Genomic DNA, 16,906 nt, shown 5'->3' with positions numbered 1-16,906 from the left:
CACGTCACACCAGAGGCTATGAAGGAGTTCATCTTGGCCGCCGTCTTAGTTTTGGGATAGGTCTCCTACTGGAGTACTTGTTACATTGTACGTGAGATACGTACGGTGGTTAGGTAAATGAGGCGTATTAGATGGGCTTAACCTGGCCCACAACGTCGATGAATCGATCTATTACTTAAAAGCTATTTAATTACATGATCGATGGTGACGATGATACGCTCGACCTAATCAACGGCCATAACTTTCTAATTAACATGAGAACTCGTAGGAAGTGCCCAATTAGTATAGGTATAGAGGTATAGATAGATAGATAGATAGATAGATAGATAGATTGATAGATAGATTGCTAAAAGGACCATCCCTTTGTTGTGTAATTATAGTTAACGTGGCATTTTACCAAAGTGTTAACAATGCAGAAGTGTCACAAAAAGTAAATGACTAAATAGAACACGGATACATCACATATCACAAAGGAAGTGAAAGTTTTATTTTATTGTTGAGTACCAACTGATCACCATTACATTAGTAAAGCGACACATTGCCAACATAATTACTTCAAGCCGTGTAGTGACAGGCATGATAAAATGCTACCCTTATTCTTCTCTTATGCCTCAGCAACTGCATAGTGCAGCAGCTCGTTGTCCCTGATGAGGGCATCAATCTCACTCTTCTTTTCCTCCTATGCTGCATTGTAATTCTCAGTCTCACCATCCTTTTCAGGATTGTAATTCTCAAGTTCCTGAACGTTTGACTTCAGCTTCCATGCTTCAACCTTCTCTGCATCTAGAGCTTCCTAGACTGAATTCTTCTCATCATTCAGGCACGGATACTTGGCATCAAGTTCATTGTATGATGCTTGCAACTCTGATAAAGAAACACGGATCTTCACCAACTCGTCTCTTAGCCTATGGGCCTCAGCATCCTTGTCATGCACGGCTTTCTCAGCCGCTTTCTTGCCAACTTGGATTTCCTCTACCATCCGAAGCTTATCCTTTTCACTTTCCGCCAAATCCTTGCTAGCCTGGATTTCCTCCACCTTCCTCTTAAGATCCTCCAATTCCTTCATGATTTTTTCTTTCTCAGCATCAAATGCCTTCGTAGTCACCTCCTTTGCCTCCATCAAAGCATCCAATATCTTCCAGAGACGCTTAACCTCTGCTTCAGATATGCTTTCTTTCTGTTCTGCAGTAGAAACATCCAACCGAAGTTTATCATTTTCACCCTCCACTAAATACTTGTTGGCCTGGATTTCCTGCACCTTCCTCTTAAGATCCTCCAATTCCTTTAAGATTTCTGCCTTCTCAACATTAAACGCCTTTGCAGTAACCTCCTTTTCCTCCTCTAATGCTTTCAATTCATTCTTCAGGCTCTTAATCTCTACTTCAAATTGATTATATTTCTGCTTCGTTGTCACAATATCTAACTGAAGCACGTTATTTTCACTCTCCACCAAATCCTTCTTGGCCTGGATTTCCAGTACCTTCATCTTTAGATCCTCCAATTCCTTTAGGATTTCTGTCTTCTCAACATTAAACGCCTTTGCAGTAACCTCCTTCTCCTCCTCGAATGCTTCCAATTCATTCTTGAGGCTCTTAACCTCTACTTCAAATTGATTGTATTTCTGCTTCAATGTCAGAATATCTGACCGAAGCACGTCATTTTCACTCTCAACCAAATCCTTGTTAACCAGAATTTCCTCTACCCTCCTCTTAAGATTTCCTGATTCCTTCAAGATTTCTACCTTCTCAGCTTCACATGCCTTTGCAGCTGCATCCTTCGCCTCCACCACTACTCTCAATATCTGATTAAGCCACTTAACTTTTGCTTCAGACTGGCCATATTTCTCCTCTATTGCCAAAACCTCTGACTGAAGCTTATCATTTTCACCTTCCACTAAATCCTTATTTGTTTGCAGTTCCTCAAACTTCCTCTTAAGATCCTCTAGTTCCTTTGTGATTTCATCATTTTGAGCTTCACATGCCTTCGCAGCAGCCTCCTTCGCCTCCGTCAATGCAACCAATTCCATATTGAGTGTCTCAATCTTTGCTTCAAACATGATTTGTTTTTGCTTTGTAATCAGAGCTTCCGACCGAAGCCTATCATTTTCACTCTCCACCAAATCCTTATTGGCCTGGATTTCCTCCAACCTCCTCTTAAGATCCGCTGATTCCATCATCATTTTGTCTTTCTCGTCATCAAATGTCTTAACAGCTACCTCTTTTTCCATCACCAATGCACTTAATTCCATCTGGAGCTTCTTAACCTCTGCTTCTGACTGGCCATATTTCTCCTTTATTGCCAAAACATTTGACAGAAGTTCATCATTTTTAGCTTGCACTAAATCCTTATTTGTTTGCAGTTCCTCAAACTTCCTCTTAAGATCCTCCAGTTCCTTCATGATTTCATCATTTTGAGCTTCACATGCCTTTGCAGCAGCCTTCTTCGCCTCCGTCAATACAACCAATTCCATATTGAGCCTCTCAATCTCTGCTTCAAACATGATCTGTTTTTGCTTTGTAATCATAGCCTCCGACCGAAGCATATCCTTTTCACTCTCCATCAAATCCTTCTTCGCCTGGATTTCCTCCAACCTCCTCTTAAGATCCTCTGACTCCATCATCATTTTTTCTTTTTCCTTCACCAATGCACATAATTCCATCTGGAGCTTCTCGACCATATGATTATATTTTTCCTCCACATTCAAAACCTTCAACCCAAGCATTTCATTTTGACCCTTCAAGCTACTCTCCACCTCCTCTTTCTGCCTTGAGATGACCTGAGCTTCCTGCTTTGTCTCCTCCAATTGCTTCTCCACTTTACCCTTCTCGTCAAGCAGCTGGGCATTTTTGTTCTCCAACTCCGACACCCTCTCCCCAAGTGTGGAGACCTGGTGCATTAGGGTCCTCCTCTTGTCATCTGTGAAGAAGTATGCAACATATGTTTTAGAGGGGTCTTAGGGGAGAGAGATGGGACCACACTGTGCAAAAGGATAAAGATGATCACCTTTCCCACCCGGAAGCAGCGATTTCAGCGATGACGGCATGCTAGTCACTATTGCCACACACTCCTAGGTGGAAGATGCCTTGTTGTCTCACTGTGCAGCAGCCAAAGGATGCAGTATATTTTCCTGCCCCTGCAGAGGTTGCCTCAGAGTGAATATATATACAAGAGGAGTAGGAGAATGAGAGGATGAAGTATCCATGACTCCTCCAAGAGGAAGAGGGAAGAAGCAAGGGAGAGAAGGGATGGAGTGTTGGTGCAGCAGAGGAATGGAGTGTCGATCGGGAAGAGGGATGGGTGAATATACGTTTTGTTTTGTAAGAAGAAAATTAAAAAGGGATAATAGATTTTGACTATCTAGTGTTAGTAGGGCAAGACAGGATTAAAATTGCTGCCAAGAAAGAATCAACGTAATGCAGAAGGAAGAAAGAAACGAACAAATTCTCGATGGGAAATTAAAGCAGCACAGATATATTGTTCACAAGTGTCTTCATTCGCAAGGCATCGTGAATACGTTGATGCTTTGCTATTGGTTTAATTTGGTTCTGGCCTCGTTTTCCTTCTTCTCTTTTGTTTTCTTCCCGTTTCGCGATACAACTCGATCGAACTATCCTTGTTGCTTCCACTGCAAGATTACAAAGGCCAGAAGGATTATATATATACCTCCCAAGGTATTGTACTTGTAGTACCCTCATTTTATTTAAGAAAAAGGCAAACTAAAAATCTTTTTCATATAATTTAAAAGTTTGGGTTGATAGCCAAATCTAAAATATAGGTTTAATTTGGTTATTAATTGAGTAATTAGCCGAATAGAAAACAAATGGTTTAAAGTTGTTTGGCTATTAACTATATGGTTTTGATGATTAATTATATACATGCATGCGTGTTGTTAGTTTTTAATGCAAATTAGAGTCCAGAATTTTCTGCAAGCGCCGAGGGTTGAAGACACAAGCATGCAGGGGCCAACAGATGATGATGAAGACAAGGACAGGGACAGGCAGCGCAGGAGTCGTCACAAGAGCCGCTCTGTGTGGGATTGGCTCGGGCGCCTGTCCTCAAGTCACAGCAGGGAGCCAGAAAGGAGAGATGGCCAGGGGGCGCTCGCGCAACCGGGAGCGCTCTGATCCACGTAGCAGAAGCGGCCGTTCCCGAGAGCCAAGCAAGGTGAGACCACCTCTCTCTTCATCCTTCACCTCTCAGAACAATCCTGCCTCAGACACCCTTCTACCCTCTCCCAATCGGCTTGCCTCTCCATGCAAGCAACCAAGCTCGGTCCGCAAACCGAGCCCGGACGGGGACGCCACTGCTACCTTCTCCGTCAACCTTGCCATCCCGGACCAGGCTGTTCTTCAAGCTGACAACTGCTTCTGTTCGCAGGGGCAGGAGGATGTTCTTACCCTCCCGGAGAGCCACCTTGACCCAATGCTGCACGAGGCGGCGGTGCAGTACTCCATCTACTCGCCGGACACAAATTCCCTCCGTGCTGTTTCCCCTGTTTTCGTATTTTCCTCTTTTGCAGAACAGGTGACTCAAGTTCATGGGGCGTCGGTGGCAGGACAGGTGAACAATCAAGCTCAAGCTGCATTGCTGGTAAGCCAGGTGAACAATGTGGAAGAGTTCATTGACACCCTCTCGATTCCGCTTCAGCCGCCGCTCCTGCCTGCTCTGGACGCAAATGCTCGCCATCCAAGCCACGTGAAAGTGACAATACCTGCAATTTCCTCGGCACAATGTCATAGCGAACGCCTGCTTGGCATGAGGCGGGCGGGAGCAAAACTTGAAACTTTTGCTCAAGAGATCATGTCAAAAAAGTTTGGTATAATTGATGATCATGCTTCCTTTGATGATAACATCAAAAAGATTTACTTGCAGCGCTACAAGAAACCGTTGTCCCCCTCCTTCTTGAAGACAATCACTGAGCTGGCGGAGAAGGGAGGATGCAAGAGCATCCGCCTGAAGGCAGCAAGAAAGAAGGCAGCGATCGCGCCCCTGTGAGCGCGCTGCATCCTGAAGAAGTACCCTGCATTGGCCATGAAGAGTCCCACCCCTCATCAAATTAGCTTGTCTTCCTACTGTCATCTCTGCATGTTAGTTCCAGTCAAAGATGTTTTGTCTTCCTCTGCCTGTGCTTCTCCCAGCTTTGCTGGTTGTGTTTCAAGAAAGGCCTTGTTACTTTCACCATCAACTAGAGTAGTAGTTGCAGCAGCTTCTGTGCCCATGTCACAAGACAATGTTTACTTGTTTAACTGGAATGTAAGGGTTCTGAATTCCAAGGCGAAGCAAGATGCAGTGAAAGTTATTTTGCAACAATATGGTGCCACTCTTGTCTGTCTTCAGGAAACTAAGATTGCTTCCATCAATAATCGTATTATTCTTAACACTTTGGGTCAAAGATTTGTGCGACACTATGTTGCCCTGCCGGCTGATGGCACTAGGGGCTGTTAGACTTGATGATATAAGCTGGCGCTATGGAGCACTGTTTCAGGAGCTCTGTTTCTTCCTCACCATACCGTGCACTGTTCGTTGCATGCAAGGTGTTTGTTAGAGTCTGTTTTATTTCCGTTTTTTGAGGCTTGGTTGTTAAGGATCGAGCTGCGTCCTGTAAAGCCGGAATCGTGCGTGTTCACGATGAGGCGTAGTGTAGCGAGTCGTACGCTCACGTTCTTCGCCGTGTGGGATGGCACATGCGCAAATGGACTTCATGGGAGTGCACAGAGTCGGAGACACGATCTACATGATCGCATGATCTCGTTTTCGCTTTGTATAAACTAGAAAGGTAGCCCGCGCATTCGCGCGGGCATGTACCATACGTAGGATAAATTTGAGAAACTTATAACGGCGGTATACCAGCGAAATAATTTCTACAACGTTTCAAAATTGTGGTTTTTTTTTCATGAATTTTCTTCGTTAGTATTGCATGATGAATTTAATTGTTATATATAAAATTACCTACTGGAGATTAGGGTTAGCAACTTATGATACCTAAGAGATATGACTCTTGAAGTTTCATAGGGAAAGAGAGAAAACTTAAGTTATAAAGACATTACATATATAAGCATATATAATTAACAGAAAATTGATAATTAATTTATTATTTGATGGCATACATCGATTGGTCATAGCTATGGATAATTACTCATAGGAAATTAAGAATATGTGTCCAGTATAGTGATACAAATTAGATAAAATAGTAAAAGTTATGAGAAAAAATAAAATATTGTGCACAGGATACCCTCAACTTTTACTTGGTTTGGTAGACCATTATTTCTAACCATTGGATATTCATATGATCTAACATATTGTGCACGGTCCAACTAACCAAATTATTCGTCTTCCCTCACCACAGACGGTGGATATGTTAATTCGTCCCTCCGGCGGCATGCTCGCATCATCATACCAAGAAGAAAAAAAAAACATGCCCTACATGTATATGCATAATACATGTAACTATCTTATGCCCCTCTTTTTATCTGAGAAAAATATTCTACACCCAACATGCATGCACACCGGGATGCACCGGCTAGCTCTCCAATTTGTTCACTCCATGGACAGTATGTTGCTTTGTTCTAGTGATTAGATAATTTAATAAGCACAAATAAGTATGTGAAATCAATTTTTATTAGTAGAATATCCGTAAGGACAACTCTACAGACCCCCTCTCCCCTTCTTCTTTTCTTGGTGTATTAGTTGGATTTGAGCAACGTGAGATAGCATTCCCGATAATTCTGTGATATAGGTATTTTGGGCTATGAGTTAATGTCCGACTACCAAGGGATTAAGGTTTTCCAACACTCGACACCGAACACAGCACAACATCTCGTGCATTTATCCTTAAAAGAATATCATATCTTTATAAAAGCATCGCGATTAAGTAAATAGCCTCCACATACATGTTAAAGAATATCATATCTTTATAAAAGCATCGCGAACGTTCATGTTGAGAGATATAATTAAGTTGGTTGAGAGTCAAAAGGTCCATTGATGCTATAATTAAGGTTAATGGTTTATAGGTATGGGTCCATTGATTTTATCAGAAAAAGGTGGATATTTTGATTTTTAATGAGAACTCTTAGGATTTTTTTCATATGGATGTGGGTCCATAATACAATAATTTTATTAGCAATTAAATATAGTTGGTATAGATTTTAAACTATTGATTAACTAAAAAATACAATGGTTCAAACAGATCATAAATTGAATATATAATTTAAAATTTACAGCTATTGAAGAATTTTTTTATTTATTTATAAAACATCGCAAGATCAATATGTATGAGGGATATTATCTATGTCTATATTTGCAAGTGCATGCAGTCTTTGGAGTGTGATGAAATTAAGTTACTAATATATAAGATATTAGATACCCTTAAGCTAACTTAATTACCTTAGAGAAAAAAAGGGAAGTGAGCAAGGAAAAAGCACGCATACTCTTCTCATATGTGTGGATGGAAGCACGTACGTGCGTTGGGCGGACTCGTACCGCCAGATTGATGTTTAGTTTTTTTTCCTAAAGATAAATCTAACGGTATTTGATGGTAAAAAAATTAGATTCACCAGATTAAATAAAACCAATAGTTAGATGTTCTCCTTTTTTACATAGCTTTTCTAGGAATTAATTAGAGCGTTCTATGTCATCTTAGGAGCGTTTCTAGGAATATCACGTGGCAGTTCAAGAGTGCTTTTAGTATGTAATAGATAGATATATCTATGTAGGTGTGTGAAATTTACTTTATAATATATATTGTCATCTTTATTGTTTTGTTCTTATTTTATAAAGATAAATATAATAGTTGAAAATAGTGGATCTAACGATTTATTAAACAAATAGTGGGTCCACCGGTTTATTAGAACGCCATGTGGCGGTTTAGAAGCATTTATATGATGTCACATGGTGATTTAGGAGTGTTTATAAGAAATATAATGGACTTTTAGTATATAATAGAAGATTTTGCTTTCTAACTAATAAAGCATAAAAATATGAGAAGGAAGAGTTAATCTAGGAAGACGGGTGAAATATGAATCAAATATCATAATTAGGTAAGTACCTATGAGATTAGGACAGAATGATTAGTTAAATTTATAATGGTTAAAAATAATAGGTTCATCGATTTAAGTGTAAATTGTTGGTGTGATATTTTGCTTTTTTTCACAACTTTTTTATTTTTTAATCTTAAATTAGGGCAGAGATTAGCCGTGAAGGATTAATTAGTTTAAAAATCCTAATCTAATCGTCAAAAATAATAGGCTCAACGGTTTAAGTGTAAATCAATTATATGAGGTTCTGCATTTTACTTAGAAATGTTTGGATTTTATTGATCTAAAATTATTTGCTTAACTATAAATTAAATCAGACTCATCATGTTTACCTTGAATTGCTTGCTATAAAATAGAAAGTAGAGAGAAGGGGAGACACATGATATATGTGCGCTACGGATAACATATCACAACATAATAAAAATAATAATATCTGAGATATATATTTTTTTTCATATATAATAGTTAGTCGTACGTGACATCTACGTACGTACGCACGTTTGTACATGCTAGGTGGGCCCAAGATTGGGTGTTTAAGATAAATCTAATGGTTGTAAATAATGGGTCCACCAAATTTAATGAAAATCAACGGTTATTTGTTAGAGTGCCACGTGTCGGGTTAGGAGTGTTTCTAGGATGCCACGTGGCGACTTAGGAGTGTTTATAGGAAGTTTCATGGACTTTTAGTATATAATAGAATAGATGGTGATGAAATACACGGAAAAGCTGCATAAGTTTGGCGGCACAAAAACTTCTCGCGTGTGTTCTTCTCTTCCACTGTTCATCGTCAAGCATTGTCGATTTCCAAGGGTTCGTGTGTAGTTTGATCCTGAGTTTTGCCAACATCTGGTATCAGAGCCATGTCGGCTCCGACGCCGCGAGTCTCGCGATCGCCGCGTCATCAATCCCGCTCGCCTCCTCTGCGCCGTGGTCGTCGTCGGCCTGGCGACGCCTGGCACTTGGGTCCAGTCAGGCGCGTGGTCAAGGAGGTGGGGGGCTCAGCCAACTATTCGATCCTCACGAAGACGAACTACAGTGATTGGTCCCTCTTGATGAGGGCGATGCTCCAGGTGCGTGGCCTCTGGGAAGCTGTCGACACGGGTGACGTCAACTTCCAGGAGGACAGGATGGCGTTGGAGGCCGTCCTCAAGGTGGTCCCCGCTGATCTGCTGCCGGTGCTCTCTGTCAAGGAGACGGCGAAAGACGCCTGGGATGCCATCAAGACGATGCGCGTCGGCGTCGACCGCGTCCGCAAGTCGAAAGCGCAGGAGCTGCGCAAGCAGTTCAATGCGATCGAGTTCAAGGAAGGGGAGTCCGTGGAGGAATTCTCCGTCCGGCTGAGTGGGCTTGTCAACAACCTTGCCGTACTTGGGATCCAGCTTGAGGAATCAAAGGTCCATGAAAAATTTCTTCATGTTGTTCCTGAACATCTTGAGCAGATTGCCTTGTCCATCGAGACTGCTCGACCTTGATACCCTGTCGCTCGAGAAGCTGACGGGGCGTCTGAGGAACGCCGAGGAGCGCCGTCCCAAGAAGAAGTCCGGCGATGAGGGCGACAAACTGTATATCACGGAAGAACAATGGGCCGCTCGCGCCAAGGAACGGCAGTCCGGCGAGGGATCGTCGCGCAAGAAGGCGGGTAACAACCGCCGACACCGCGATGGGCGAAAGAAAACCGAGGGCACTGCCGATGGCGAGCGCGGTGCGCGTTACACGCGCGATCAAGGGCGTGACAAGTGCAAGAACTGTGGCCGCCTCGGTCACTGGGCGAAGGACTGCTGCCAGCCCAAGAAACAAGTCGCGGCACACGTCGCACAAGGTGAGGAGGAAGATGATGAGCTGGCGCTGCTGATGGCTCACGCGGTTGAGCTGGCGCCACCTCCACCATCGCTCCCACCTTCAACTGAACCGCTCAACCTCGTTGAGCCCAAGGTGTTCACACACCTGCACTGCGATGTCGACGCTGGTGTTTGGCATCTCGACACCGGCGCGACTAACCACATGACTGGCGTGCATGACATCTTCTCCGAGCTCGACACGGTGGTGCGCGGCAAGGTCTGTTTTGGCGACGGCTCGGTGGTCGCCATTGAGGGCCAAGGCAAAATCATCTTTGAGTGCAGGAACAGTGAACATCGGGCGCTCATAGGGGTGTACTACATCCCCAAGCTCAACGCGAACCTCGTCAGCCTCAGGCAGCTGGATGAAAATGGCTGCGACATCTGCATCTTCCATGGCGTCTGCACGATCCGCGACGCTGCGCGACAGCTCCTCGCTCGCGTGCGGTGTACGCGTATTCGGCTGTACCTGATCAAGATCACCGTCGCTCGGCCTGTGTGCCTCTCAGCACGCACGCAGGAGGCCGCGTGGCTGTGGCATGCTCGCTTCGGCCACCTCCACTTCGACGCGCTACGGCGCCTCACTCAACAAGACATGGTTCGCGGCCTTCCACAGATCGACCAAGTTGAGCAGCTGTGCGACTGCTGCGTCATCTCCAAGCAACGACGTTCGCCGTTCCCCGGGCAGTCTCTGTTCCGGGAGGAGGACCGCTTGGAGCTCATTCATGGCGATCTTTGCGGTCCCATCTCGCCCGCGACGCCCGGCGGCAAGAAACACTTTCTGCTGCTTGTCGACGATGCAAGCTGCTATATGTGGCTCACTCTTCTACAGAACAAGGGGGAGGCGGCTGCGGCAATCAAGCACTTTCAAGCCCGCAGCGAGGCTGAGTCCGGCTGCCATCTCAAGCTCCTCCACCCCGACAACGGGGGTGAGTTCACCTCCGCCGAGTTCGCCAGCTACTGCACCGAGAGCGGTGTCAAGCGCCAGCTCACCCCGCCGTATTCCCCCCAGCAAAACGGTGTGGTCGAGCGTCGCAACCAAACGATCTTGGCGATGGCACAGTGTCTGCTAAGGGCCAAGTCAGTGCCGGCATGCTATTGGGGGGAGGCAGTCATGACGGTTGTCTTTTTGCTCAATCACGCGCCGACCAAGTGCCTGGTGGACAAGACACCCTATGAGGCTTGGTTAGGTCGCAAGCCGGCCGTCGGTCACCTACGCACCTTCGGGTGTCTCGTGTACTCAAGGACGTTCAGCCACACATCACCAAGCTCCAGGAACGCGGCAAGCCCATGGTCTTCCTCGGCTACGTTGAGGGAACTAAAGCCTACAAGGTGTTCGACCCGAAGTCGGGTCGCGTTCAAGTGACGCGTGACGTTGTGTTCAACAAGGGCGCTAGCTGGGATTGGGATGCCACAGATGGTATGCATTCCCGTCCCATGTCTGACTTCTCTGTTGAATACATTGTCACACAGGAGCCGGAACGTGCGGAGTCATCCATGCCGACACCGGCCACACCGAGACATGGCGCGGTTGCGCACGACGCTATGTCACCGACGGCCTCGCTGCCCAATGCGAGGTCACCGAGATTCGTCAGCCCGCTGCAGGACGGCGACGACAACCTCGACGCCGACGCCGACGACTGTCCGCCCCGGTACCGCTCCATCGATGGGATTCTAGGGGAGGCGTACATGCCAAGTCTAGCAACAAGGGACCTGGCGGATGGCGAGCTTCACTTGCTCGGCGGAGGAACCTACCACCTTCGGCGAGGCCGAGCATCACCAAGAGTGGCGGCGTGCCATGCTGGAGGAAATTTCCTCCATCGAGGACAACAAGACCTGGCGCCTTGTCGACCTGCCACCCGGTCATCGCGCCATTGGACTCAAATGGGTCTACAAGATCAAGAAGGATGCGCGCGGCATGATCACCAAGCACAAGGCTCGTCTTGTGGCGAAGGGATACATGCAGTAGCCGGGGGTGGACTTCGACGAGGTGTTTGCTCCAGTGGCACGGCTGGAGTCGATGAGAATGCTGCTCGCGCGGGCAGCGCAGGCAGGCTGGCCTGTCCACCACATGGACGTCAAGTCGGCATTCCTCAATGGGGAGCTCACCGAGGAGGTCTACGTCAAGCAACCTCCCGGGTTTCATTGTGGACGGACGTGAACACCAAGTGCTTCGCTTGGACAAGGCCTTGTACGGTCTTCGGCAGGCTCGGCACGCATGGAACGCGAAGCTGGACACGAGCCTGCTGTCGCTGGGCTTCCGGCGCAATGACTGCGAGCACACGGTCTACGGGCGGGGCAGTGGCGACAGCCGACTGCTGGTTGGCGTGTACGTCGACGACTTGATCATCACCGGCAACGTAGTGATGGAGATCGACCGTTTCAAAGCGGAGATGATGTCCCTGTTTAAGATGAGCGATCTTGGTCCCCTCTCGTTCTACTTGGGGATTGAGGTCGAACAGGTGGCGGACGGCGTTCGACTGTTGCAGAAATTGTATGCACAATGCATACTTGAGCGAGCCGGGATGCAGGGATGTAATTCCTGCTCGACGCCTATGGAGCCTCATCTCAAGTTGACCAAGGCGAGCACAGCAGCGATGGTGGACGCCACCCAGTACCGCAGCATCGTCGGCTGCCTGCGGTATCTGGTTCACACGCGGCTGGACCTCGCGTTCTTTGTTGGGTACGTGAGCCGCTTCATGGAAGTTCCAACCACCGAGCATGACGTGGCGGTGAAACGCATCTTGTGTTACGTTGCCGGCACGGTTGATTTCGGCTGCTACTACAATAGGATGGAGATGCCACCTGAGCTTGTCGGGTACTGTGACGCAGACATGGCAGGCAATGTCGACACTCGCAAAAGCACCAGCGGGGTCGTCTTCTTCCTGGGCGCCAACCCGGTCAGTTGGCAGTCCATCAAGCAAAAGGTTGTCGCGCTCTCGTCTTGTGAGGCGGAGTACATAGTGGCGATGACGGCGGCGTGTCAGGGAATCTGGCTGGCGCAGCTGCTGAGAGAAATCGAACAAGAGGAGCCACAAAGCTTCAAGCTTCTCGTTGACAATAAGTCGGCAATCACCCTCAGCAAAAATCCAGTGTTTCATGACCGGAGTAAACACATCGCCACATGCTACCACTTCATCCATGAGTGCGTGGAGGACGGGAGAGCTCAGGTTGAGTTCATTGGCACCGATGGGAAGGTTGCTGACATTCTGACCAAGGCACTCGGGCGGGTTTGTTTTCAAGAATTGCGACCTCGTATCGGCGTCGTCGAGGTCAGTCCAAGGCGCCAAGCTTAGGGGGAGAATGTTAGACTTGATGATATAAGCTGGCGCTATGGAGCTCTGTTTCTTCCTCACCACACCGTGCACTGTTCGTTGCATGCAAGGTGTTTGTTAGAGTCTATTTTATTTCCGTTTTTTGAGGCTTGGTTGTTAAGGATCGAGCTGCGCTTGTAAAGCCGGAATCGTGCTTGTTCACGATGAGGCGTAGTGTAGCGAGTCGTACGCTCACGTTCTTCGCCGTGTGGGATGGCACATGCGCAAATGGAGTTCGTGGGAGTGCACAGAGTCGGAGACATGATCTACACGATCGCATGATCTCGTTTTCACTTTGTATAAATGGTGATGAAATACACAGAAAAGCTGCGTAAGTTTGGCGGCACAAAAACTTCTCGCGTGTGTTCTTCTCTTCCACTGTTCAACATCAAGCATTGTCAATTTCCAGGGATTCGTGTGTAGTTTGATCCTGAGTTTTGCCAACAGGGGCGGTGTGCTTCTTGCATGCAATGAAAACTTTTTCTGTATCTCTGATGTTGTCCTGGGCCAATTCTCTGTCTCTGCAACTGTGACCATGCGAGAGGAGGGTCTGCAGTGGTCCATCACTGTTGTGTATGGGCCTCAATTGGAAGCCGATAAAATTGCCTTTCTCTCTGAACTCGAAAGCTTACAACCCTCCATGAAACCGGCTTGGTTGATTATTGGTGATTTTAACCTCATCTATAAAGCTTCAGATAAAAACAAATGACCGCCTCAATAGAAGAATGATGCAGCATTTCCGTGGCCTCTTAGACAAAATCCGGGTGAAGGAATTGAATCTTCCTGGCCGCCGTTTCTCCTGGGCAGGACAAGGCGCAAATCCAACACAAACTAAGATTGACCATGCTTTCGTTACCACTGACTGGGATTTAATGTTTGATGGGTCCAACTTATATCCACTGTCTTCTGCGTGCTCTGACCATGCACCTCTCCTTTTAGTTGGAAATGAGAAAAGAACGAAATTTCCAAATTTCAGATTTGAATCCTGATGGCTTAAAATTCCTAGGTTTCTGGGGATTGTGCAGGATTCTTGGCAAAGGCCAATTCTCGCCACAAACAGCCTAGCCAATTTCCGCTTGAAACTACGACGTCTTGCCCGCGACATTAAGAGATGGAGCCGTAATCAAGTTGGAGATATCAAGTTACAACTTGCTGTTGCATCCGAAGTGATATTCCAACTAGAGGTAGCACAGGAAACCAGGACCTTGTCCAATGAAGAGCGTCTTTTGATCTCTAATCTCAAAACAAAATTTTGGCTCTCTTAGTCCTAAACAAAATTCAGATTAGGCAGCGCTCTAGGCAAACATGGCTTAAGGAGGGAGATGTCAACTCAAAATTCTTTCACATTAAAGTCAACTCCAGGAGAAGAAAGAACTTCATTCAATCGCTGCATACACCTTCCGGGATAGCAATTTCAACCCAAGATAAAGAAGGGGAATTGTTCCGTTTCCTCAAGGAGAGACTTGGAACATGTTTTCAAAGAAGGTCAGGAATCAATTGGAATATGAAGGAAACACTGGATCTTGCACAGCTGGAAGATGATATAACGGAAGAAGAGCTTAAGGTGACTGTTTTCTCCATGCCACCTGAGAAGGCACTGGGGCCAGATGGTTTTATTGGGGTGTTCTTCAAGGCAGCCTGGGAGATAATCAAGGAGGACCTCCTAACAACAGTAACATCCTTCTTTAACCTAAACACCTCGCAACTACATGATCTAAACTCAGCTTTCATTTGTCTCCTCAAGAAAGAAGATGCTTCGGGAGCTGAACATTACCATCCCATAAGTCTAATTCACAGCTTCTCCAAGACAATCTCTAAATTAATGGCAAACAGATTAGCGCCAAGGCTATGCGAGCTTGTTTCTCCTAATCAAAGTGCCTTCATCCGCAAAAGGGACATCCGCGATAATTTCCTCTATGTCCAAAATATGGTGCAGATCTTGCATAGAACGAAAAAACAGAGTCTGTTCATCAAAGTTGACATTGCTAAAGCCTTTGACACTGTGTGCTAGCCATATCTCCTTGATGTCCTTCATCATTTTGGCTTTGGAACCTGCTAGCAACCTCATCATCTCAAGTGCTGCTCAATGGCTCCCCGGGTCAAACAGCAAACCATGTCTGGGGTCTTTGACAAGGTGATCCGCTATCGCCCATGTTGTTTATTCTAACCATGGAACCTTTCCATCGGATTCTGAAAGCAACTGAAAATGCATCCTTTCTCTCTCCGGTTGGTGGGAGATTTGACAGGTTCAGGTGCTCTCTGTATGCGGATGATGTTGCAGTATTCGTGAAACCTCAGCCTATTGATTTATCGATGCTTGTGCAGCTCTTAGTCTTTTTCGCACAAGTCTCGGGTCTTCACACAAATGTCAGCAAAACAAAGATCTACCCGATCAGGTGTGAAGAAATAAACCTCGTTTCTCTTCTCGCGAATTTCCCAAGCATGATAAAACAGTTCCCCTGCCGCTACCTCGGTTTACCCCTCCACTACTGAAAGCTAAGAAAAATCGATTTCCTTCCCTTGATCGGAAAAATTGGATCACAAATACCTGGTTGGAAAGGAATATTTTTCACCTCGACTGGACGCAAGACTCTGGTTCAATCAGTCTTGAGCTCAATGCCCGCTCACCACCTTACAGCTCTTCATGCGCCTAAATGGGTGATAAAAAGAATTGATTGCTTTCATAGATCCTTCCTTTGGAAAGGTGAAGATCTTGACTAAGCTAACCCGGGCAGTAGTTTAGTCAACTGGCAAACGGTGTGCAAACCCCAATCTTTGGGAGGTCTAGACCTTCCAGATTTAGAGAGATTTTCGAGAGCTCTTTGTCTTCAATGGTTATGGTTCAGTTTGAAGGATGAAGGAAAACCTTAGGCAGGTATGAGCGTTCCCTGTGACGAATCTGACAAAAGGTTGTTTCAAGCAGCGATGACAATTGAGTTGGGTAAAGGAGCTAAAACAAGTTTCTGGCATGATAGTTGGCTCCAAAATGGCTGCCCAAAAGACATTGCACCATTGTGCTTTAAGCTGGCAAAGAGAAAGCAAAGAAGTGTTCAACTGGAGATCCTAAACAATAACTGGATTGTCTCCTTCAGACAAATAACCACAGTGGAAAAGCTATATGAACTAGTGCGCCTGGGGAGTATGCTTCAGGGAGTCCAGCTCTCACTGAGCCCTGATGATATCTCATGGAACTGGAACAAATCAGGGACTTACACAAGCAAAAGCGCCTATCTTTACCAATTTCAAGGATCCTTTGCTTCCACAGATTTTACCTCGCTTTGGAAGGCACCGGCTAAACCAAAAACAAGATTTTTTTGGTTGGCTCGTTCATCATGAGAAAACACTTACTGCACAAAATCTACTTCGAAGACACTAGCCGTGCAATTGGATATGTTGTTTGTGCACAAGCGCCTTTGAAGACACTAACCATTTGTTTAGCGAATGCCCTTTTGTCAGACAAGTGTGGAACCTTGTCTGTGCCTGGCAAAATTTGACACTGAACAATGTCGATCCTCCAGTTGGAACATCAAAGTGGTGGTCTGAAATTGATTGTGTTGGTTTGAAGGATCAAAAGAAGGCGGTGAGAGGAGCACTGCTTACTACTTGGTGGAATGTTTGGCTAAAGAGAAACAAGAGAATCTTCAATAATAACACAAGCTCGGAGATGGAAGTGGCATATATTGTAAAGCAAGACCTGGATCTCTGTAGATCGGCTTTTAGGCCC

The 16,906-nt window shown here is 45.9% G+C and overlaps 2 protein-coding genes across 2 annotated transcripts; one reads left to right on the top strand and one right to left on the bottom strand.

Annotated features, from left to right (window-relative positions):
* Window positions 1-465: 465 nt before the first annotated feature.
* Window positions 466-3,129, bottom strand: LOC107276953 (intracellular protein transport protein USO1). Its single transcript, XM_015779776.3, has 2 exons — window positions 3,004-3,129; window positions 466-2,916 (listed from the first exon to the last, which is right to left on the bottom strand). The coding sequence occupies exons 1-2, from the start codon at window positions 3,041-3,043 to the stop codon at window positions 794-796; spliced, it is 2,163 nt and encodes a 720-aa protein (XP_015635262.1). The 5' UTR covers window positions 3,044-3,129; the 3' UTR covers window positions 466-793.
* An 842-nt stretch (window positions 3,130-3,971) lies between these two features.
* On the top strand, window positions 3,972-5,306 carry LOC107280587 (uncharacterized). The gene is made up of 3 exons (XM_015779216.3): window positions 3,972-4,164; window positions 4,378-4,590; window positions 4,873-5,306. The coding sequence occupies exons 1-3, from the start codon at window positions 3,973-3,975 to the stop codon at window positions 4,993-4,995; spliced, it is 528 nt and encodes a 175-aa protein (XP_015634702.3). The 5' UTR covers window position 3,972; the 3' UTR covers window positions 4,996-5,306.
* The last annotated feature ends 11,600 nt before the right edge of the window (window positions 5,307-16,906 follow it).

Source organism: Oryza sativa, chromosome 4, assembly GCF_034140825.1.
Source record: "Oryza sativa Japonica Group chromosome 4, ASM3414082v1".
In the NCBI taxonomy this organism is placed as follows: Eukaryota; Viridiplantae; Streptophyta; class Magnoliopsida; order Poales; family Poaceae; genus Oryza; species Oryza sativa.
The sequence above is the reverse complement of the archived record's forward strand: the minus strand, read 5'-3'. Positions and strand labels throughout refer to the sequence as shown.